Genomic DNA, 26,293 nt, shown 5'->3' with positions numbered 1-26,293 from the left:
TATCTTTAAATTTTTTTTGCTTCAACATCTTTTTACCACTATTTCTTTTTTGTAAGTGCAGTAACTGCTTTCGATGCTTAACTCAATTCTTGCTACTAATAATTAGGTGCTAAATGCTTAATTAACTTGCACATATGACTAGTATTTCACAGCTTCTTATAGTCAGAATAAACTACTAGTAAGAAAAATCTATGAAAAGCTGTAAGTTATTCATGGTTCTAAAGGACAATAATAAAAGTTTACTTTCTTCCTGAACAGGGAATGCTATAGCTCAGGAACTGAATACTACCAATGGCATTTTTTAAAATGCAAAGTTTCTAAAAGATCACAGTAGTTGGAAATCCACGTGCTCTAATTCAATGGGTGCACATTCAGTTTGAGACTCAAGTAAGAATAAAGTCCTGCATACAAATTCAAGCATAGAATGATAGCCATTTATCTGCAGTTGCAGAACAAGAGGCATCAAAATTAAATTCAAAGTGAAAATATGTTCATAAAATAACAAACCAATTGAGAGGCTCAATGACTCAGAACAAAGTTAGGGAAGCTTTGGATCTCCAGATGATTTGGCTTACAATTCCCACCCAGTACCAAGCATCATGGTCAATTAGGGAACACAAGATCTGAAGTCCAAAACATCTGGGGATGCAAAGGCTCTTCAAAGAAGCCTTTAAGAACATCTTTCTTCTGTGGTAGATATTTTTGGCCTATGGTATCTACACTTGAAATTCTGTCAAGCTGTAGCCATATAATTGTATTTGCCTTTTAATCACTCTTTGTTGTTGTAGGGTAGGAATTGGGAGATTTGTGATCTGAATGTGAACCACCCAAAATAGTCAACTTCTACTAGGTGGGCAGTATAGAGATGGATGGATGGATGCAAATTATCTGTCTGTCTGTCTGTCATTTATTTATTTTTATATACCACATATTAGTGTGATGAACTATTATGGCCTTTACAACAAAATAGAACATATACTAATAAACAATGAATAAAGAAAAAAATTAAAACAATTTGCAGAATAAAACAAATGGCACCAGGGGCAATTTTCTCTACAGCAGCAGGATAAGAGGCATACAGTCAGCCTGTGTTGATGTGGAAGCCTTCCCCAAAAAGCATTTTAAGTTGTCTCCTAAATGTTAACATGGAGGGAGCAAGGTGTAGCTCCTCCAGAATCTGATTCCACAAAGTCAGTGCCATTGTGAAGAAGCCCTGCCTCTTATAGATGACTTTCGGGCCTCCTTTGGGGTGGCTATCCAAAGGAGCATAGTCTGGGAGGATTTGGTGAGTCAGGCAGATAACATTGAGGAGAGATGCTCTCAAAAATAACATGATCTAAATCGTGGAAGGCTTTATACAAAGCATCAAAAACTTAGAACTTGGTCAGGGACACAATGGGTAACCACTGGAGATATCTCCAAACTAATGTGATCAAATTTGTTCACACCAGCCACAAGTCTGGCCACTGCGTTCTGGATCTGCTGTAGTCTTTGGGTCTGCCTCAAGGGAAGCCACACATAGACAGCATTGCAGTAGTTGACACGGGATATAGCCAGTGCCTGTGCCAACATTGTGATGGAACTCTTGTCTAGGTAGGTGCGGAGTTGGGTAATAAGCCTCAGCTGGTTAAAGGGTGATCTAGACATGGCTGCAATCTGAGAATCCCAAGAAAGAGCAGGGTCCAGAATAATTCCCATGTTAATTATGGTTAACAATTTAAGAACATCAACTTTAAATGTAAAAGGCCTGGGAACTATTATGAAGAGGTAAAGGATATAGGTATTATTAAATAAGGCTACAGAATGTTTACAAGAAGTTAATCAAGTAAAAGAAGGTGTAAGAATTCAAGGTCAAAAGAGGTTGCAATCATTATCTCTACAAAGTTACTTTAAAATCATCAAAATTAAAAAAAACATAGTAAGAGAAGATACAAAATGTTACAAGGACTAATGGGAACAGAGGAGCATACTCTAATCCATGTTTACTCTCCGAACATAAAGTTTTTAAAGGAAGTGTTCAATGAATTGGAAGAAATAAAGAAAGGGTTTGTAATAATGGCAGATGATTTTAATACTGCAATGGATAAGGCGAAGGATAAATTAAACCTTAATAAAACTAAGAAAAATAATAGTATTACAATTCTGGATTAATTATATAGAGGACTCATCTAAAAGGTATTTGGAGAACGATGAAAGGAGATAAAAAGAAATTTATGTTCTACTTGTCTGTTCATAAAAGTTAATCCAGAAATAAATTTTATATCTTTATCTAGTAGGCTGATTTCGAGAGCAATTAAAACAGAGGTTGACCTTATAAAATTAAGAGATCACAATCTATTAAATGTGATTATAGAGAAGCTAAAAGATGGAGATTGGATACTAGTATTTTTCAACAAAATAAAATAGATCAAATAGAAAAAGAAACTATGGGAATATGGGAAATTAATGATAGGGAAGGTTACAATCAGAGTAATATATGGGATATTATGAAGGTGGCAATGTGTGGAATAGATATTATGGAATCAGACAATCTTAAAAGATAATAAGAAAATAATATCAGAAAGGCTGAAGACAAAATACAATCACTAAAAAGAAAATATATGATAAAGATAAAAACTATTTTGGAGATACTGCCTGAAAGGAAACAATGAGAGAATACAGAAATGGAAAAAGTTCAGAGAAATTTAATATATGTGAAAAAGGCATATTTTGAAAATAGGAAAAAAATTAATGCTGGCCAGAGCCATGGAAGTTTAAAAAGCCAAGAGCCTTATCAGAGCAGTTAAAAATGTGTAATTTATTTATTTATTTATTTATTTATTTATTTATTTATTTATTTATTTATTTATTTATTTATTTATTTATTTATACCCCGCCTATCTAGTCATTTCAACCACTCTAGGCGGCTTAATATGATGCTTAATATGATGAAAGAGAAACTGGAAGTCTCCACAATTTTTATCAAGAATATAAAATGAGAAGCAGCTTTCTCTGGGAAGAATTAAAGAATATTTTATAAGTTAGTTTGGAGATGGTACTTAATTCCAGTGAAATTAAATCAAATAAATGCCAATTATTCTAAGATGTGCTTGAGAGGGTACCAAAAAGCTATTACTTATTTTCATATGTGGTGGGAGCACAAGACTACATCAAAATTTTGGCAACCGGTTTTTAAGGAAATAAAAGAGAGGTAAGTTGAGCAGTTAAATACTAAAATAGTGGTTTTACCAAAATTTGAGAAGGAGGAATTTAATCTGACAACTAAATAATTGGTTTCCAACTTATTAACATTGGCAAGATTGATTATACCTAGGAACTAGAAAACAAAAGAACTGCTGGATAGCTCAGTAGCTTAGATATCCAGCTGTGGAGTCAGGTGTTGGGAGTTTCATTCCTCACTGTGCATCCCTGACAAGGTCTGAATGTGATGATCTACAGTCCCTTCCAGCTCTGCAGTTCTACTACTGTATATACAGTGGACCCTCGACTTACAGACGGCTCGACTTACAGACTTTTCGAGTTACAGACTTCTCTGGCTGCAAAATTTAGATTCGACTTGCAGCCAGAGAATCGACTTACAGACCAGAAAAAAACCAAAATGGAATAAAAATAGAATAAAAACCACTGGTTATGGGATTAATCGGTTTTCAGTGCATTGTAGGTCAATGGAGATTCGACTTACAGACTTTTCGACTTGCAGCCACCATTCCAATACGGATTAATTCCTTAAGTAGAGGGTCCACTGTAGTCCAAACACAGCAGACACAGGGAACCAGTCTCTCTCAAAAAAATATATCGTTACAGTCCTTCAGTAACTCCGGCCCTGATTTTTTTTTTTAAGTCCTCAGTCTATTTTGTTAAACTCCTCTCACTCACGAGCTGATGATTCACTGTTGCTTGCTCCTAGAGGGCTTTTCCAGTTCTTCAATCTATATCGCCATGCTGATAATTCGTCGCCTGTTTTTCCTTCCCACAAGCTTACGCCTCCTGCTTTTATTTTCAAAGTCCCACTCAAACTAGTAAGAAGAGTCCAAACTGCACAGCATTAACAAGATTTCAATTCCTTAAAGATTGTTGAGTAATATTTCCACTGGGATTTTTTCCCCAGAAACACACTTTTTCCATCTCGCTGTCTTATCTCATTGACCTTGAGCCAGTCTGCTAGTTGTAAACTTGTTGTTTAAAAGTTCGCTTTGAGGAAAAAAAAAAACACAGGCTGGTGTGCCGGCTCGCCGCTTCCTCTCTCCTTTTGGTCAGGTATTTTCACTTTAGTTTCCTTAATATCTTAATGAGGTTATTCATAAATCAAAGACTTGCTTTGTTATTGTATATTTTTAGCCGTATTTTGTTCCCCTTCTTCAGGGATTGGGGGTGGAGTTTTCCCACAGATTTCTGCCATAAGATGGCCTCCCGTCTCCAGTCCGTGCTTGGGTGAATTTTCAGAGGGAAGAAAGACCCGATTACTGCTAAGTCTTCTACCTTCTGGGCTCACCATCTGCTTGGGGGTGACCTCTCCTGGCCTCCCCTTCCGTCCCCCTGTTTCTAGAGGGACGATGGGCTGGGCGGTTCCAGTTTTTCCCGGGAGCTGTTAGCCAGGAGCTGCTGGCTTCACTGCAGTCAAGCTCCGCCTCCTGATTTTGTTTGTTATTATAATTAAAAATTAAAAAATAAGCTGGAGATCATACACAACATTTAAAATCACCACTAAATACAAAAACAAATTACACTCCTGAAGAACTAGCTGAGCTCAAGGCACTGGATCATAAAAGTAAACCCATAAAATCAAGACATTCCAATTCCAGCTTGGTTAATGAGAGAAGCATGTTACACAGTGGCATGTTAATGCAGAGGATTTCAAGCCGTCTGAAAATAAACATTATGTCAAAGCTAGCAACAGCTGTTTGATAGAAGTGTCCCATCTCAAAGTCTTCTGCAGTATATAACTCTGAATCTGATATTAGAAATACAGTGCTAAAGATAAACAAGTATGAAGTATCACTATATCTGGTATTCAACAACATAGGGAAAATGACTGTGCTAATTGTTACATAGTGTCCACACAGAATACAAGTGTCTGTTTCAAGCACTGTAGAAGTCTGTTAAACTCTCGCAAACCTGAATTCTAAAGCAAGAGTGATCAAGAGTACAGGAAACAAGTGGAGGGTGGGTGAAATTGCTCATCATTTGAGAAACTAAAAATTAAGTCTTTCCAAATTCAGGGCAGAAATTTATTAAAATTACTGCACTGCATTAGGAATTTGGTTTAGGAAATGAGCAGCATCAGCTGACAATGGAATAATATTTATAAAAATCATCTAATTTAAAATGTTTAGAAAACTTATCATGCATCATTTCCGTGACCATTTGCAAGAATCTTAAATAAATATTCCCCACATTTTACATTAAATAGAGGTAGGCAACAGTTTTGAGAAATAGTTTCATTCCTATGGCCACTTGGTGCTTAGAGTTCAAACTTCTCATTAGTCTGGCCTTAACTGTTATGCTGCCTACTTGTACCACTATCATCACAATGCAAATCACAGACACAGTCTGTTTGGATCCAGGGACTTTCTGTTCTCACCAAGACAGGCAAGGCTTCTTTTATTTTACTTTTCCTAAAGGAAAGAAGGTATTGGCATTTGGAAGGGGAATATTGTACATATCCGAAAACAACCTGGCTTTTAAACCACAGTAATGGGCTGGCAGGGTTGTTTTTCAATCACTTTTTTAAAAATTGCAATATTCTTATTTGTTTATAAAATAGCCACAGTACCTTTATGTGCAATAACAGCTGAGAGAAAAAGAGAAGCAACTCCCTTTTAAAATATTTTATTCCTAAATTAATGATTACATTTCTTGCTACAAACAGTTGTTCTTAGAGCAGCCAATTCAATAAAAAATTGTGTATACAACATTTACAGATCAGACAAGATTACAAAGATAAGACAAGCTTGCAATGTTTACATTCATCTGCATCCTGATGTAACACTAATGAAAACACACAGTATTCAACAGAGTACACATTACAAAGAAAAGCAGAAGCTGAACTGAATTTGTGTAAAATACATGTAAACCTTAAATATACATCTGGTGGTTTGCTTAAAACCTACTGATGAAATATTATTTATTTAGCCAAACAATAAAGAGTCCTTGAATACAATGTGATACATATCTACATAGAAGTAAGCTTGCTGAGCTCAGTAGGCTTAATTCCATTAATAGTCAACCACTTCTGTGTATTCTCTACCAAGAAAAGCCTGAAAAGGGTCACTATAAGTCAGAACTGACTTGACAGCATACAGCTATTATGATGATGTACATAAAGGACTGAAGCCTTAGTTGAACTGCAGTTTCACAATATTGCTGATCTGAATTACTGTCACTCCTACTAATTTTTGACCAGTTGTACCATAGCAGCCAAAATACAACCCTGTTCTCTATGCATTCTTCCCAAATAATATCCGGTTATAGCCTCTTAAATTTCTGTCAAGTCATCTTCAGTGATCACTAACCTCTAACTGACACAAAACCATGTATTCCCCCACTAAGGATTCGTAAATCAGTTCCATATATTGGACAAACAAGCTGCAGCTGACACTGCTGAAACACCAAAAAGTATTACTAAAGTATTTAGTCAGACAATACACCATGAGAGCCAGCCATCTGTGTCCCTCTGTTTTCCATTCGAAATCTAGGTTAGCTCTCATCAGTACAACCTGAATTGTGTTCAACAAGCAGCCTGTATGTGTCAGTCTGTCCGACCTACAGCAGAAAACACTGACAGGCTCTTGCAAAGCCTCACCTCCACCCCACAGAAGGTGTTCCATAAGGAATTAAACGGGAAAATAAGGGTAGCTGAGGGAAGAACACGCTTTCTCGAAACTCACAGAGCACACACGCTCACACATACACAACCACCACAAAAATGAGCTGTCACAACCGGACGCTGCCCGATACGACAACCTTCCTGTCTGAACCTAACAAATCCCTGAAGCCAAGGCGCCAAGAGAGGGAAACAAGGGAGGGCATGAACTTTTCCCAGCCCCAAAGCCTCCACCGTAACTCTTTATCACAGAGGAAAAGGACAAACCACGTCAAGCCTGGAGGCAGCGGGGTCGCTTCTTACCTGAGCCAGGACTGTCATGAAGCCGCCGCCGCCGCTTCTTCCCTCCTGCCCGCTCCATCTTCTGGAGGAGGCCACCAATGCCCCACTTCCGACCAGAGCAGCGGCTACGAACCAACGGCCCTCCCCGCGCCTGGAGTTCTTGAACGGGCTCAGCCCAGACGCCCACCTCCTCCCAAAACCGCAGGCAAGATACCCCCAAACCGCTCTCCAGGACGCCGCCATTTTCCCGGAAGCCTGAGAAGAGCTGAAACAACGACTAGGAACGATAGACTATTAAACTGAAGAGTTACGCACAGCACTAGCTTCCACGTTCATTCGGGATGCCGAAATTTGTCTCGCTTCTTCTCCTCCGTGGCAAACCAACCCCATCCCCCGACGATAGTGAGACGTTGGCTACAGCCAAGAGAGAAAGGGAAGATTTTGAAGCAGCTGTGACTGGACAGTAACTACTTTTCTCTTGCTCGGCAGGGTTCATGCTTTTTGTAGCACGTCTCTTTGAAGTTCACCCTGGCCTTCCTCCAAAACACACAAGGCAGACTATTGGCCCTTCCTCCTCAGATCCATTTCCCCCCTTAGGGTAGCTCCCTCTTGGAAGGAGGGGGGGGGGTCGTCAAAAGGAACCTGGAATCGCCACCTCTGGGCATTTACATGGCGTTCTACACTTTTCATGCCTCCATGAAAAACACAATTTGCACACTCACCTGCTCCGCACGCGCAATCTTCATGGGCGTTGTCAGGAGGGGCGAGAAGGGAAAAAGAGTAGTTCACCCGTGGGTTGGGCAGTGGGGGAACTGTAGGTGGTGGGATTTAATGGTGTATGAGGGACACTGATAGTCACACTGACGACATAAATTAGGATTAAATTAATTATTGTTCAGAGCACCTGATGTTTGGCCTTTAAATTTGACCCAGAGGCTACTCAACTTTCTTTTTTTTTCAAAAGTCTGTCAGTTTTGATTTAAATTTGTATTTCCAAACTGGAATTATGATGAACTAAATTAGGGTTGCCAGTTGTTGGTTTAAAGTGCATAATTTATCTTCATGGTTTTAAGTTTTGATCAAGAGATTGTAAATTAACTTTAAAAACCACTTGTCGGTTATTTGTTTCAGGTTTGGAATCAGGTAGGTGAAGCATTTTTAGGTAGACCAGGGAACGTTAATCTACATACAGGAACTGTCTAGAGTGGTAGGTGAAGCTGAATCTTTCTTAAACATTGACAAAGTGAAGTGGCACTCCACTGTAACCTGAGAACATCTAGGCTAGCCTAGGGACCACAAATGCAAATTATTTATTGATCAAAATCCTCTTGCAGAGTTGATGCTGCCAAAAAGGGCAGTGGCCACTCAAAGTGACACTGGCTGCTAACTAAATAGTCACTGCTTACATTGTGTGTGTAGTGCGCACCCATGAATCCAAGCAGTGGATATTAATTTGCTACTACATGTTATGTGACGAGCCGGGTAGGTGGGGCTCGTCAGCCATGGAAGGCAGCCCATCTAGGAGAAGGAAAACTCCGATTTCAAACCTCCACTGCCTTGTGGCTATATCCACCAATGGAAAAGGCTTCAGGAGTTAACCTCGAGGCAAAATCCGGAGCTGGAGTCCCGAAGGCAGCTCGTGTCGTTCTGCCAACTCCTGCGACGTTGCTGGAACCAGTCGTATTGGCTCTTGCCTTTCCATTGGACCATTTCAGCAATGTGGAGAGGGGGGATCTGCTGCTTGGGTAACAGCCTATCCTCCATATTACCTTACCCGGGCTTCATGCTCTGGAGAGGACACTCCTCGATTCAGAGCATGTTACCATAGTCTCTCGAGACTGAAGGATGCCTATGATGACATGTTATGCCATTGTCCTTCCTCCATGTAACTAACTACACAGGATTTGATTTAATTAATGTAATTTACACCTTTCTCCTAATTCAAAGATCCAATGTGACTTACAAAATGGGGGGAGGCAGCAGCTACAAAAACAACAAAACACGGGTACATAAATTAAAATGTTGAAATGCAATTAAACATATTATGGCCAGCATCCCATTGGTGAATTATATATATATATATATATAAGAAATAACATAATTAGCAGCACTAAATTGCTGCTAATTAATAAGGCAGCTGTATTCTAGTCCACATTGCCAGAGGTGATATCTGAAACCTACCTTCTCTGAGTGAATTCTGCAGCCTCCATTGGAACTTGCTTTGAACAAGGGATCTGGCCCACACATTTAGCCATGGATTTGGAAACTTGCATGTTCTTTCTGTACCACCCTTTACTCTGTAATGCCCAGCCTGCTGAAAACCTGTGCAAAATCAAAAGCTAGCCTCTGTATATGAGAGATTTTATTGACTGAATAAATTTATTACCCATCTTAGTTTTTAAGATGCCACATGCTTACCTTTTTTATTTTTATTTTGTTTTCGCCTGATAATCCACTGTTCTCTCCCTAACCAAGTATATTTAAAGACACAAATTGGCAATCCTGCCCTGTTCTTAGTATCCAATCTTTTTGAAATGAAGTTGTCAAGTGAATTCTGATTTGTGACAGCTCTCCCAAGATTTTCTAAGTATAAAGAACTCAAATGGTCTACCAGCCTCTCCTTCTGGTGGCACTCTGGGACTATGCATTTACCAATCCTACACAAGTGGCAGGGTATGTAACCCTCATACACCTGGTTTTGGCTGACTGCTCTCCTGAGGGGGGATACAGTGGAGATTCAAACTCTCACTGGGAATAAGAACCAAAAGAGAAAATTTGTGAATGAGTTCCACATAGGTGGCTCATAACTGAAGGAGAAGGACAACTTCTCCAAATTTTGGGAAGTGTCCCCTTGTTCAGTCCATGAGCCACTCCTGAAATCCAGAATACTGAGTGAACACATTGCAGCACACTATATACAGCTCAGTGTGTTGTGCTACATGTTGTCTGTATGGTTGACCAGACCAGATGGGTGGGATACAAATCAAATTAAATCAATCAATCAATATAATTTTTTACTATATCAGGCTGGTAAGTAGTTGCTCTTTTATGTAAAAGTTAGCTTCAGCTGCAGTTTCTGCTCTTGTATGTAGGCAGCAATCCAGCTGTCATTGGGGCACTCCAAGGGTAGAATGCCCACCATTTTCAAATGCCAGCAGGATGGAAGGGAAAGTTAGAAGTGAGGAAAAAACAGCATTCTCTGATTCCCACTCACTCCACAACTTTCCTATGACGTGATGGCACTTTAAGTCCCAGAGTACCATCTTACCATACTTTCAGAATACGAATTCATAAATCAAAAATACAAAATGTAGCTATTATGTATTTAAAATAACAAAATATGAAATTGCACATAATGAAAGAACACAGAGGTTTTTAATGGGAAACCATTAAAAATAAATAGGAATGATTATATATTTTAAAATGTAGAGTTCCATCTATCGTTGTGTCAGCAGGCCTCTTCTCACGCAACAGCACATCCTTCTCCAAGCAATCTGCTTCTCTAAACGATCAAGCAAAATCCTTAAATTAGAACCTAAAAGATTTGACACTCTTTTCCATAGGATTGCAGTGATAGTTCTATTGAGACCCAGTGGTATTGACTACATGCTGAAATGATGTATGTGAAATAGTTTCATCACTCCTTAAGGACTGTGCTAATTACTGGCCTGCTTATCTTCTGACACACCAAGCTAAATGCAGCAACCAGTCACATGGTCTCCCAAGTGCTCAAGAAGGCCTCATTCCATTTTTCATTCTTTCAGTCCTGAAGAGAGAAAAACAGAAGGTTTATCCAGCCCCTGATGGCTTCTCGTGTGTTGGTGGGTTACAAATTGTGCAGGTCTGTACTAGTAAAACTACCTCCCCACCATTTTATGCCACCAGCTATAAATACCAACAGCAGATTTGGGTTATTATCACCTTGTAAATAATCAAAGAAGGTTAAAATTAACATTTGGCATCATGCAAACCAACATGAGGGCTATTTAAGTTTTGAAATGTGGAAAGACGTCATCTAGTTCCATAATGTGAATGATTAGCTCTTTGATACATGATATAAATGTGGAAGGTGAGGTTTTGGCCTGAGATCTACAAGAAGGAAAAGAAGGAATAAATAAATGCAATAAAACCAGTTCAATCTGTGTTAAATTCATATTCTTTTAATTCTTAACACAGAACAAAACTTATTTATGGTAATGTCTCAGGACTGAGAGTAAAAAGGTTCTCATGTGATTTGAGTGAGACAAAGGAATGATGAGAGATGGGAAATGTTTATTCTTTAATATGACTCCCAGAATTCCATGAACAATGGCCATGCCAACTGTGGGATTCTAGGAGCAGATGTCCCTTATTATGTAAGGAGGGGGGAGCATGTGCCTGTTGGCTGCACCCTTGCAGTTGCATCCCTTGTGGCCCCACGCCCATGAACAGGCATCCCTCCGTGGTTTACAGAGCTTCTGTAATCAGGTTCCTCAACACACCATGTTTAGAACAAGATTTCAACTTTAGACCTCTCCCACAACACATGCATGGTAGGAACAGACCTTGGAAAAGTTATGCTTTGGACAACACCTGGAATCACTAGCCATCATGGTGGAATCTGGTAGCTGTAGTCCAAAAAGTAATATGTCTGAGGTCAGAACAGGGGAAGGGGCAGTTGAAGAATGGTGTGTCAAGTGTCCGTCACTCAAGGTAAGCCAATCTTTCTTTAACAATAGAACTGTGGTAAGATGGCTTTAGCATAGTAAGTCACAACTAGAATAGGCCTATTTGAATCAATGGAACTTACAGAAGAGTTGACTTGCCAAATTGGATACTTCACACACACATACATATACAGTACATATGCTTTTTATGGACTGCCATCCTCCTAGAGATTTAATGCATGTTTTAAAACATGTAGCATTAATGAATGATCTAGCATGTAAGGGATAGCTCTTTGAGATGCATATGCAATCATACAAGTAGGACGAAGTTGCTAGTAGCTAAATCACATCCAGTTTAAACTTTGCTATGCAGTTCTAAGAAGAGTTTCCAAATTTATGTCCAGCCGTATGGTATCTGCAACTTCCAAGATGGTAAAGAAATATCCAAGGAGGTTGGAATGGCCCCTAGTTTATCCCTGTAATTCAAAGAGAGAGCTTGGGAGATAAATAATAAATAGGTTTTACAGTATTAGTTCTCTTAGTGCAGATAGAAGAATTGTGGAAATGTGCCATTACCACCTTCAAGCAACCCAGGAAGTTAGGATAAAGAGTGTAAATTGGAATATTTCCTATTATTACAGGGCTCAAGTTACAGGAAGCTAGATTTCGGATTAATATCACAAAAAATTTCCTAACTGTTAGAGTAGCAAGACAGTGGAACCAACTACCTTGCGAGGTGGGGAGTTGTCCAGCATTGGAGGCATTCAAGAGAAGCTGAAGTCAACCACCTAGCAGATAGCCTTTGTATTCCTGCATTGAGCAGGGGGTTGGACTTGATGGCCTTATAGGCCCCTTCCAACTTCACTATCCTATGATTACAGGTAGACCTATTATTGCAGGTATATCTGAAAAAATAATGAAATACATCACAATTCAGCCTGCTTGCTTTTGCAATTCTAGCACTCCCGGGAGGAAAACCTGTCACCATTTTGATGTTGTTGGGCTGCAGTTCTCATAATCCCAGAGAACTGCCTATGTTGGCTTGAGCTGACAGGATTTACAGTACAACCTCAGGAGGATCACAAGTTGTCCACCCTTGCTCTAGACCACAGATGGGCATAATGTAGCCAAACGGCCATATGCAGCTCACAGGAGCCCCAAGTGTGATCCTCAAAACACAGGCAGCCCCTTAAAAGGCATAAGGGGCCTCTTTTCCAGCTTTTAACCTGTTCCTTGATTGTATCAATCATCCTTTGAAGTCTTCACTCACTTTAATGGTGCTTCTAGAAATCTGATTTGTTTCCTTATTCATTAGAGACTGTTCTTTTTAACTACATGCCTCAACAATTAGGGGCTGTTTTGGCATCCGAGAAGCATGCTGCTGCTCGGTGCTGCTTTGTTTAACTACCACTGTTCTGAATAGGATTTCTACATACAGAAATAAATTTAAAAATTAATCAACCTGTTTTAAATCACTATTTGGTTGAAAGAGTAAAACTGATTTTCAGAGCATTAATAATCTTCTATGAGTTAAGAAGCACTATTTTGAAAATTAAAATGTATTTATCTTGTTCTAATCCAGGAACTCTACCTATGGTTGGAGGGGAAAGTTCTTGATTGTAATTTTATTTAAAGAAATACGTTATTTCACTATTCAATGAATAAACATTTCATTATTTAGTAGTTTCTTTTTAATAGTGAGTAAGAGATAATAAATGTTTAATTAATCATACCTTTTGGAAGAACAACACGCAAGTTGCTGGCCAAATGTGGAAAACAACTGCCAGCCTTGGCCCCCAACAAAGTTGCCCACTCATTTTTCAGATCAAGGCGAAAGAGAAGGAGGGTTTTAAAAGAGAAGTTATTTCCCTTCTCAAATCAGGCAGGTTCTTCCACTCTGATCTCCATAGGTATAGCTGTCGTTTGTTGAAACAAAACCAAGGAAGTCTTGTGCTGTAAGGACTGGCATAGGCATCCTTCAGTCTCAAGAGAACATGGTAACATGCTCTGAATCGAGGAATGTCCTTTCCAGAGCATGAAGCCTGGGCAAAGTAATATGGAGGATAGGCTGTTACCCAAGCAGCAGATCCCCCCTCTCCACGTTGTTGAAATGGTCCAATGGAAAGGCAAGAGCCAATACAACTGCAAAATCCGGGGCTGGAGTCCCGAAGGCAGTTCATGTCATTCTGCCAACTCCTGCGACGTTGTAAGGACTAGCAAGTTTTATTCAGCACAAACTGTAGTAAACAGCAGTCCATTTCTTCAGACATGTGAATTGTAGCCTCAGTAAAGAGAAATCTGCACACATGTAAGGAAGACAACAAAGGATGTGTAATATAGGTGTGCAAAAGGTCCAGCATGGTGATGATGTAAAAATGATCCTGGAAAGTCATTTGACAATCCTGTTTACAAGAGAAATGCCAATTCCAAAGTCAAATTTCAGTATGAAACAAGCATAAATCAAGATGTCATCTGTCCCTCCTGGCTTGAAGAGGGACAAAAGCTTGTTAATGTATTCTCAAAGGCTTTCACGGCCGGTATCCAATGATTGTTGTGGGTTTTCCGAGCTGTTTGTAATGTATGTAAGGAGCTTGTTACCTCATTACATACATTAATCAGTGCATCTATGCAAGTTTATCTTTATTACTACCACCTATCTATAATTTTTAAAGACATCTGATCAGACAAATTTCTTTGCTGTAATTTTTTCGATTCCTCTGCCTAAGTCCCCACTGACTGCAATTCTGCACCAACACTGTATATCAGTGAGCCAAAGTCTTCCATTGTACTGGACCTAGACAAAGACTTTTCTCCACAATAATATGTAACTTTCCCTATTTATGTTTGGATGTAGCTGTCACCAGTCAATGACATTCAGATGACTCTTAATGAGCAGCTGGATAGCTCAGTGGTTTAGGTCTCTGGCTGCAGAGCAGAGGTTGGGAGTTCAATTCCTCACTGTGCATCCTTGAGAAGGGCTGGACTCCATGATCCATAGGGTCCCTTTCCAGCTCTGCCGTTCAAAGGTTATCACCATTTATATCTGTACTGTATTTTCAAGAGTTTTTAAATGACGTTTGATAGCCATCACCATGCTAGAATTGTTGTATTTCTATTACACTTCTCATACACACAGTCCCTACTATGTTGATACTCCCTGCATCTGAAGAAGTAGTCTGCAATGCAAGAAAGTTTATATCAAATAAAATTAGTTGGCCAGAATCCTGTTAGTTAAACCCACTGGCATAATTTTGCTGGTGTAGCTTTCAGCAGTGAATTGCTGCAAGTTAAGAAGTTGGTGCAGGCATTTCTTTATTGCATATCAGTTGTGTGATGGTGTGCAATGGGAAGTGCCTACACTGACTTCTTAACTTATGACAGCTTGCTGCTAAACATCACATCAGTGGAGTTATGCCAGTGTAAATACACAACAGGATTCCGGCTGTTAGTCTTTAAAGTGTCATAAGATTATTTCCTATTTTGTTGCAGTGTTACAATGTAGAGCCTGAAAAGGAGTATTGTGACAGTGCAATGTAAGAAATCTTTTGCTGGTTGTTGTGATGTGCCATCAAGTAGTTTCTGACTCACAACAACCCTATGAAGCAATGAGCTCCAGAATATTTTCTCATTAACTGCCCCACTGAAGTCTTGCAAACTTAAGGCTGTGTCTTCTTTTACTAAGACAATCCATATCATGTGATGTCTACAATGGTTTATGAAATGGCAGTAACACACTTCTATCTATTCATAGTTGCTTGATTGCAAGCCTGTATTTCTTTATATATTTATCCCTCCTTAAACTGAGGAATCAGGTTCACAAATTTTAAAACAGATAAAAATACAGTACAGTAGTTACTTAATGACTTGGAATATGCCAAGGTTATTGAATTTTACATTTGTGCTAATAATGCTGTTCTAAATTAGTTAATATAGAATTATCCATTTAATACGCAAGTTCTGTCAAGATGGTTCCTATTGATGCTATCGATTAAATGGCTACTGCGAGTGCCCTTCTTAAAGGAACAGATAATGAACAGCATTATGAGGATGGACCCTATCTTTATTTGCAAAAGTCTTTCTCCATATGCCACACACAAAGGAGATATAAATTTTACTTAAGGGTACGAATAAAACAAGTTAAGATTAGTAAAGCTAATTTTATGTCTTAAAAAACAACTAAAGTATTTATTGGGGACTCAGAAACCTTAAAATACAATGTGCATAATATATGTAATTATAATGTGATGAATCTGGGAGATGCAATTTAGACGGAGGAAAGCATTAATTCTCAGAAACAGCACAACCCCCTTTTAATAAAGCAGGTGGCTTGTGTGCAGACATACTAGATGGCCAGAGTTTGAAATTAATTTTTGGGGACACAGGTCTCCTGAACTCATGAATTCGGGGTGTTTGGGCCCCAAAATATATACTTTTCAATCTCTAAGAAAGCCAAAACAGATGGAGAGGGAGGGAACCAGTGTGCCCTCCTGCAAAAAGCTGGGGCTGCTGAAGTTTGCAAAGTGTTGTAACACTGTAGACAACACATATCACCCAAATCTTCAAATAGCTGTGCATGCGTGTGGTTTCCACTTTGCCACCGAATGTTTCCAATAGTAGCCCTACTTAGGGGTTCACCTTGAAGTTGTATGCATTCTGTAGAACCCCACTGGCATCTGCAGGCTCAATGCATACTTTTCCAGAGTCGAGGTCTTCACTGACACTGTCACTGGTGGCTATGTGGTTTAAGGCTGGTACAGACTGTGGGCTAAAAATGTCTGTATTTGTCTTCAGTGTGGAAGGGATTCTCTCTAATTGGCCTTCTCAGCCACACTAGACGCTGCTCCAAGTCCTCCACACAGAGCATGTTACCACAGTCTTTCGAGACTGAAGGATGCCTACTTGCTATAAATGCTTCTTCAGGTTCAAGAGAGAAATAAGAAATGTTAATGGCCATGCTAGCTCAAGAATGCTGGGATTTTAGCCACACAGGTAACTTGTCCCATTTCAAGTTTGAAGGCAGGCTATATTAGTTGTAGGTTCTTATTTATGTGGTGCTAGTATTTAGTAAAGTATTTATTTTATTTTATGTTATGTTATATGTTTCATTTTGGATGTAAACTTCCCAGAGCAGCATTTATCACTAATCAGTGTCGTATACAAGTTAAATAAATAAACATCTGCATCAGTAATAACAACATAATTTTGGTATTCACAAAAATTTTTTGTAGAGAATAATTAAAAATCCATCAACTTTTCAGTCACCCAGTATATCCTTTCAGACTCGCTGTTGTCTCAGACTCAGTGGCAACATTACAAATTGTTCTGGAGCTGCTGACAGTTTGTACCAAAATAAGTGGTGCTCTGTGCAATTCTGCATGGTCATACAAGGGCATCTGAGAGGAAGAGGCAGATTTCACACTTGCAACATTTATTTTTTCTTTTACTGGAAACCAATGCTGAGTCAACTGAAGTCTAGCCCAAGTTAAGGGACTGTGGGGGTTAAAACTCGGAAAAGTTACTTTTTAGGAATACAACTCCCAGAGTCCCCAGTCTCCATGACCATTGGCAATATTCTCCGCAGTATTCTGGGAGTACTAATTCAAAAAAGTAACTTTCTCAACCTCTGATGGGGATGGCAATAATTCTCTTCGTATCAAGGAACAGGGTACTTTTAAGCATATGGTTAGCCAAGGAATGTGTTATTCAGACTAGAAATGAGACCACACCTTTTATGTAAAAATCCCCTCCTGGTTTTCTTCCAAGAGTTCTTGCTTTCAGCAGCCTTTCATATTTTTTTTTGTTGGGGGGCTAATTTAGTGATGCGGGATGGACACACTGTTCTGTTGCAGAAACTGTTACTCGTGTTCTATTGCAAATCAGTGAAAATATAAAATATATTCACAATATCACTATGTGAAATTCTGGTACTGTACGTCTATCCAGCTCAGCTCTCCCGAGCATGAAAAATCTTACCTCTAATTGCCTGTAACTAACAAATGTTCCAACCCTCTGATTAATTAATCTGATGCTCTTCAATTGGCTGTTGGTGATGTTGGTCAGAAATGTAATCATCAACTGATAGTTGTTTTCGTGGGTGGAACACACGGGGGTAACTGATCAGAAACGGTGCTTTCCCAATTCCTAGAATTACAGTTCGACAGCTCTGACCCTGGAAACATTACTTATTTTTTATTACAACTCCCAGAATCTGGGAGCTCAAAACTGTAATATTTGCACACTGTGACACAACCTTGGGTCTATGGATTCCTCCCTTAACCCCAATTTGTCTACAGATTTTAGGTTTTCCTCCCCCCACCGCCAACCTCTAAAGAAGTATCTGTCCAAGGAAGTCATATTCCAAACACAGGACGTTATTTTAGCAGATTATAGTATTCATTCTTCTTAATTTTACAATTTCTGGAAATTCATGGTTGTTCTCTTTGGAGGCCTTAGGAGAACACAGAGGGAGGGAGAGAGACGGAATCTGGCTCTCTAGGGAGTAATTTCAATGACAGCACTAAATGTTCTCCTATAGTGGAGACTATTAGCATATCTGAGGGACACGTATTATAAATTCACACTTGCTATATACAGATCAGTGCAGAGTCGGAAGATCCAATCAGTCGTTTCTAAGCCTTAAAAAGAAAAGCGTCACGGTTGGTTTATTAACTCCTTCCTTCAGAAGCAATGGGAGAATAAATGAATAGAGAGCACAGCATGTGGAAAACAGGATTCTATGTGGTGTCACAGCAAATGGATATTAAGTGATTCTTAGTGTAAATATAAAGGTGGTATACATATATACAAAACACATGTCATAAAGAGTACAAGACTTCCATTATAATGTGTTTTAGTGTGTATTTTTCAGTACCTACACCACGTCAAGAGTATAATTAATTGTCCCTGGTTAATGCAAGATATGAACTACCAATTAACGCAGGGGCCCTGATCATAGACAAGAAATGTGTGGGAGCAACCTCAGGCATTTTTGGCATGTTCAACATATGCTCCTTCTTATCTGATATCTTAGAATATACCCTGCAGATATAAATTATGTGAAACCACATCAGAATTTAACAACAAGGCAGGGAGCTCCAGCTGATTGATAATGGGATTACTGCTCCTGTACTTAAGCCATGACACTTGAAATCATGTAATCATTTCATTCCCAAAGACTAAAAGAACTCTTGTTCTCACCATAAGGATGAGAAAGCTTTTTCTACAGGCTTATGTGAGCTTCTGGAAGTGATAAAACATGATTCTGTTACAGGATATTCATGCAGAGCATGGAACTTTTGCACAGTCACATAAGAGTAGAACTGGTAAGTTTGACTTGGGAGTTTTAAATTCTAACAATGAACTCAGTTTCTCAGAATTCGGGCCCTTACATAGCCAAAACAGCCTGATCTATGCCCCAGAGAGATGTATTAACAAGCATGGAGACACCCTGAGGTTTGCAGAAGTACAAAAAATTTCAGGAACAAACAAGAAAACCTTAAACGGTGTTGGTGATGGGCCTCAGACAATGCAATGAAAACTATTTTGAGGAAAAACTGTGCCTCCCACGATCACTACTGCCTCACTCTTGCTAATGGTAGAGTTTACCCTGTTTATGAAGCCATCCCATTCTAAGTGGGCTTCAGGGCAAAAATATACATTACGGGTAATACAGTGGTGCCCAGCTTGACGATTATCTCGTTAGACAAGGAAATCGCTTAACGATGAAGTTTTTACGATTGCTTTTGCGATCACAAAACGATGTTTCAATAGGGAAAAATCACTTCACGGTTATCTGTTCCCTGCTTCGGGAACCGACTTTTCGATTAACGATGATCAAAACAGCTGATCGTTGGGCTTTCAAAATGGCCACCCGCTGTGTAAAATGGCTCCCCGCTGTGTTTTAGGATGGATTCCTCGCTTTATAAGCACCGGAAAATGGCCGCCCTATGGAGGATCTTTGCTGGACGCTGAGGTATTTCACCCATTGGATCGCATTGAACCAGTTTTCAATGCATTTCAATGGGATTTTTACTTTCGCTTGACGACGATTTCGTCCTACAGCAATTTTGCTGGAATGGATTATCCTCATCAAGCAAGGCACCACTGTATAGGACTAGCAGAGGGAAATCTTTAGCTGTTGTAAGCAGGATGTTTCCTCCTCTTGTGTGCTGTCTTCAGGATATAAGTACCAGGCTGCAACTGTAGTCACAGAAAGAAGTTGCTTTAAAGTGACTTCAGTTGTTTTATGTGACGAAAGACCTGCCATGGTTTTTAGAAGTACATGCTGGTGCCATTTTTGAACTGCACGAAGGCTTCCGTTCCAGCCTAGCTACTGACACCAAGTCAAGGCTCAGCACTGGAGCTGCCCCTCAGGCAAGAACAATGTCACTGGCCAGCCAGTGCCATGGAGGTTTCCTGGCCCCTCTTGGTGCTGGCCAGCTGGCAATGTTGCTTTTGCTGAGTTGGGGGCAGCTTCTCTCATAGCTCCCCCCCCCCACAGCTAGTGGGAGAGGCTGCCCTGCCACTGGTCAGCCTGCAGGCTGGAGACTGTGTCATATCCTGCTTTGAGAGGATTTGCATTAAGAGTAGGTGAAACAGGTGATTTCATGCCTGTTTTCAGATAATCCACATTTTTTTAAAAAAAAACTTTCTGCAGGTTGAAATGTATAGTTGCTGCCCCAGTTTTCTTTAAGGCTGATTTCCTAAACCTGAAAATCAATAGGAATTACAATTCTTCAGCTTCAATATACTGTCAACTTTTATCATGTGCTGCTCTCAGAAAGGGCCCTCAAAATGTCTGCCGTCAGGCAGTATCTCCAGAGTTGAGAGCATCTTAGCCTAATGCTGCAGAGAGAATGGATGGAAATACTATCAACAGCAACGTTTCAGAGAAGCCAAGTCCATCGGATCCCTCCCTCCATTAGTTGCCACCCAACAGCAGCCGTTCCATCAAGCTCCTCCTCTTCTTAAATGGTTTCTCTTCAATATGGCCCTGATAAGAACTTTGTATTTAGAAACTAATGCCTTAGCACCTAAGTTTGCTTTTTGCATTTGGCATTTCCACAATCTCTTGTCCCATTGAGCATAGAACTTTACACCCAAACAGGCTCCAGATTTAATCTCCTAGTAAGTGCAGTGGATGCTTTTATGCTATAAGACCTTGGGTCCCCAAATGTTCTTGGACTACGACTCCCAGAAATCCTGGCCAGCACAGCTAAGGGTGAAGGCTTCAGGGAGTTTGGGAGTGAGGAACTACTGTTATAAGGCATCAACATGTTGTATTCTTGTCAGGGTTCAAAATTTTATTTGCTCAAACAATCAACAGGTCAAAGAACATCAGCTGAGCGATTTAGGTTTTCCACATACAATCCAGTGTGATTCTAGGATGTACTATACACCTAAGCCCTTCTACTGTGTATTTTATGTAATGTATCATGGTGTGGTGCTCAATACAAAGCACACAATTTATATTTCTGAATGCAGAGAAGCCAAATATGTTGAGTCTACCTTTAAAAATCTGGGGGACATTATGCAAATCACATGTATTCATTACAGCCTTATGCCTATATCACATGTGATATGAGGTCTGGGAGGGAAAATTATGTAAAAGTCAAATTCCCCAATGGTTTTTAATTAACAAAGTTCAATTCTTCAGTTTAACAATTTTTTGTGAACTGGAATAAATTATGCAAATTACATACACAATACAAATGTTGCGCAACCAGCTACTTGACTAATTTTCCTCATTGCAAAATAGCACAATAGGGAAGGAAAACGGGAACTAATGGGAAAATGGAAGTCAGGAAAGAAACAGGAAAGTCTAGGCAAAGACTTATAGTGAGTGACTGAAAAACTGAAAATGTCCTTAACTCTAGCTATTAAATGCCTTATCAAGAAACTGAGTATTTAGCTGTCAGTGCCCTCTCCTCACTTAAGATGTATCTATGTCATGATCTAGAAATATGCTAAAAAAAAGTCAGACAGAGAAACCCAGGTCTAAATTACCACTTAGTGTTGGAATCACAGATAGGCATCACCATGACTCCAGCCCCTAGTCCTGTATTCAGAAAAGGGTTAATCTAATTTGCATGAGGAGGAAGACCATTCTAATTCCATTTGCTGGACTGCTACAGAGAGGGCTTCTCATCCCAATGAGAAACTTAATTTATATCCAACTGTCTCCTCTTCAGACTGTCCTCTTTCATACGAAAGCAGCACAGGCAGAAGGCAAGGCTAGAGCTCCAGGACTGGAAGTCTTATTACTTTTTGGACTACAACTCCCAGAATCTCTCAGCTAGCATTGCTGGCTGGGGGATTCTGGCATTTGTTGCCCAGAAAAATAATGTTTCCAAGATCTGGTTTAGCCTAAAGAAGAGAATAATAATAACAAAAAAAGAAATGCAGGTATCCTTAAATATTGGAAGGGATGTCATTCAGGGTAATTCTCTGTCACTTAATAATAATAATACTAAAATAACTATGTGGCATCAAGTAAATCATTTTCAGGGTTTTCCAGGCAGAAAGTACTCAGAAGTGGTTTAGCATTCCTTTCTTCTGGTGGCATCTTGGGGCTGTGCTGCTTGTCCATGTCCACACAGGCTAGGAATTGAAATCGCAACCCTTAGTTCCACAGCCAGAGAAGCTATACAGCCAGCTTCTCTGTCACTTAAAAGGCAGGAATAAAACTGATGGACACAAAGTGCAGAGGAGCACATCTTAGCTGAACTTTAGGAGAAGCCTTGTGAGGGTAACAGCTTTCTGAAGACAGACTAGGCAGATGGTGGGATCTTCTTCATGAGACATTTAAGCCGAGGCTGGACTGCCATCTCTGAGGAAATGCTGTGTTTGCACCCAACATGGTATATCTGGTAAAGGTTGGGCTAAATAACCTCCAACAGAGTTATTTCAATTTTAAACTCCACCAGTGTTTACAGATCTGTCTTCTGCCAACTTGAGGAGTGTTCAAAGTAAATGAAAATTAAGTCCTCCAGATGCGTGTTATTCCATTTTTATCTATGCATTCCTAGTCACCACTGTGAATCCCCTCTTTCTCAATCAGAGGTTATTTCAAGAGTCTGAAGATACTTGTACTCTGCCTATCCATCATGAGTGCTCTGGCTTGTTCTTGCTAGCATGCTGACTATTGATATGAGACTAAAATGATTATCTATATCTACAGGAAGAGAAAAAATAAACCAAATGTTTATTTTTTTCTAGTAAATAAGGCCTGCTGGCGAACTGTGTATCAGCTTGGATCTTTTTATGTGTTGTGGAAGAACCTCAAGAATTCTGATACCCCTTCAGCCAGGCAGAGAGACCCAAGTATCTTAATATAGAACTACGATGTTTACACACCAGCTATTATTGTCAGGCCAACCCTAGCTATTTTGGCATAGCTGGTAAAATTAGTTTTGCTGTCTTCCTCTTACAAGTACAACTTTACAGCATGTGTTTTAAGATCTTCTGGTGAAACATCAGCTCCCCGGATATTATTATTATTTGTACTGTACACTTGCAATCAACACTTGGGGGAAGTAAAAGAAATCACAGGGTACATTTCAGAGGCTGGGGGTGGACTGAAGCACATAGTTAACCCTCTCCCTGTGAAATTAAAAGAATTTGAAAAAGCTGGATTTTCACTAGATTGTGCTACAGAGTATAAATAAGAAAAACATGCAAACAATTGGAATGACTACTATGTGCACAGAATATAATACAATACAGTCTATGGTACAGAATCTGCAAAGCAAAGATATATTTCTGTGAAGCAGACAACTGGTGACAAAATATTGTTGATCCTGTATAGGACTGCAGCTAGAAAATCTATTCACTTTCCCCATCAATCTGCCTTGGTTTTTCTTTCTCTTTTTTTCCAACTCACACCCAACATTTGATGGTTCTGGTATGCCGAGTCTAAACTGGGCAGGTGGGAAAGGGATGTCATCTTTTGGGAAAAATAGAAGTAATTACCTTTTAGGACTACAATTCCCATAATACCCCAGTCAGCATGGCCAGTGACCTTTTCAATCGTTATGCAAACCTGTGGCCATGGATGTCTTCCCTTTGTTTCCCACTGGCCTCTTATTGGATTTTTATCTATCAGCAAGAGGTACAGTAGTATTTTACAGTGCAACTGCATTTATCCTATTTGCGTTACAGCTATGCAAATTTCATTTACATAATCGTGAGTTACAGGCATCATCATCAGTTCAATAACTTTATGGGATGGTGCAGTGCAGCTATAAAGAACTACTAGACCCAGCTGGGAGACTGAACTGATGACTCACTCTTGGTCTGAGATAGACTGCGAAGGATAATTATGTGTTGATGACCCATAGTGAGAAATGCAGCTTTTAAACATTACAATTATTCAGATAGGAGGCAAAGGCAGGAACGGCATGATCAAAGGGAGCCCCTGAAAGAAGAGAAAACTCTACGGGATTGTGGTTTTATGGTAAAATTCATTTTTTAATTATTCTGTGAATAATTAAAAATGGCACAATCCAGAAAGGAGGGGGCAGGGACATTTGATATAAGACAGCAACGTACATTTCGCAGTAGATTTAAGTGGAACACCACCTACTCATTGATGATTAATGGTGGATGATTGCCTGCAATCCCTTTCTGAGTTTGCAACTCATGAGTAATAAAAACATCAAAGTCCTAAGTTAATGGTGTCAAAATTCTTCCTTTGAGGAAGGAGAGGAATAGAAGTTTCTGTTTCAAATGTTCTTATTTACTACTGAATTAACAACAACCATTAATTAAATAACTTCTCACACTCTTATGCCAAATACAGGCATTCTGCTTGCACCACAGTGTGCCTCCTGTTTTGTGTAGCTTTCTGAAACACACGAGTCACAATCACACAATGCACTGGAGGACAGTATATTGGCTTTGAAGATGGGAGACCTACCTTCAAATCCTTTCTCAACAATAAACCTCCATGTTCAGTTGCCCTGGGAAAAATTACTCTTCTTGATCCTAACTAAAGAATGGTGAGTTGGTCAATTTTGGCCTCTCATTTTTCCATTCTTAATTTTATACCACCTCTGCATCAATTTGTGGTATAAAAACAAACAGGAAAAAAATAAGTAGCTTTTTTACACACTTATTCTAATACAAACATTTTAACAGCAGTTTTGCCTGCTATAAGCAGGCAAACAATTTCTATTTTCTGTACTATCATCTCTTTCACTGTCCCCCTCTCTCACTTTATTTTTGTGTACACTTTCTGTTAACATAAGCATGAGTATATGAATTTTGTGATTTTGGAACGGCATTGCAAAATCAAGATGTGTGCAGGTTCAGAAAGTGCAAATTCGGTAGGATCACAGTTTTGCCCAACAAAATTCTCCCTATCCATCCCTTCTATCTATCTGGGAGACTACCTTGGGAAATTTGGATACAATAGGTACCCTGTTTCAATTTAGATTCCTCCCCTTTTAATTCATAGCAACTTCAGCAATCCCTGTGCATATTAAGCATATTTCCTAAAAGTTAAAAACTTCAGTTCAAAGCAAAAAGTTATGGCTTAAGCTGTACCCTGTAAAGCAAGGAAATCCAGACTATGACCAACCCCTCCATCTTCACTGAAAACAAGGGCACACTGACATTCTTGCACCTTAACTTCCACACCAAGTAAGCACAACTCCATTTCCTAAACAGGAAAAAACGCCACTAAAACGAATAACACAAGAAGATTTTCTTCCCCTAAACATGGATCAGCTGGAGTGGACTAATAAAGATTATGTATGTGACTGTGGACAGCACTGTACTGAAAATCTGCTGCTGGCACTAACAGAACCTGTGTTTCATTTCAGATGTTCTGCATCAGGAGTTGGAAAGGTAACTAATGTGATTATGTGTTCTATTTACTTGGGGTAGATTTTTTTAAAAGGTGCATGGCTTGGAGGTTCTTTTGTGGTCTGAATTCCTTGTCTGAGAAGGAATCACTTCAACCATAAATTCTGCTAAATTTAAACTGAAGGTTTCTAATCTTTTTGAAATATCCCTGTTGTTAGATATGCAGGAACACAGACATTAATATTGGGGAGGGGGAGTATGTCTTTGTTGAACAACTTTAAGTAAGATGAGGTTTCCTTTATAAAATTGGGCACTTTGTAAATCAACTGGAATGCCTGGTGTGGTGTAGTGCAGTGGACCCCAATTATTTCCAAACTGCGGACTGGTTGGTGGTGCGTGTGATCTGTGCATGGGGGGGTGGGGCACACCCCGCTCATGGGTGGGCATGGCATGTTGGCTTGCATGCACGGGTGAGTGTGGCGCAGTCACACACATGCGCGGATGACATTCCAATTGGCCTTGGAAAATATGAGCGTATACTCAAATCTTCTTCCAAAATCATAAAACACAAGAATAAAGTTACAAAATAGGGCAAGATTCCAAATTTTATAACGCCCCTACCAATTTAGAGCAAATTGCATGTCAAGATAAATGAGACCCTCTGAGCATTAATAACACCAGCCGTACTTCCTGAGGGATGCTGGGCACTGTCATCCAGAAATAAAAACTTCCAAAT

General features: G+C 39.5%; 1 protein-coding gene across 1 annotated transcript in view; it reads right to left on the bottom strand.

Annotated features, from left to right (window-relative positions):
- The window catches only part of MICU2 (mitochondrial calcium uptake 2), a 92,220-nt gene extending 84,839 nt beyond the window's left edge, over window positions 1–7,381 (bottom strand). The window contains exon 1 of the mRNA XM_020802043.3: window positions 7,127–7,381. Within this exon, the coding sequence (XP_020657702.3) occupies window positions 7,127–7,348 (222 nt within the window). The 5' untranslated portion in view covers window positions 7,349–7,381. The remainder of the gene's footprint in view (window positions 1–7,126) is intronic.
- Window positions 7,382–26,293: the final 18,912 nt, after the last annotated feature.

Source organism: Pogona vitticeps, chromosome 3, assembly GCF_051106095.1.
Source record: "Pogona vitticeps strain Pit_001003342236 chromosome 3, PviZW2.1, whole genome shotgun sequence".
Classification (NCBI taxonomy): domain Eukaryota; kingdom Metazoa; phylum Chordata; class Lepidosauria; order Squamata; family Agamidae; genus Pogona; species Pogona vitticeps.
Note: the sequence above shows the minus strand (reverse complement) of the source record. Positions and strands in the feature narration are given on the sequence as shown.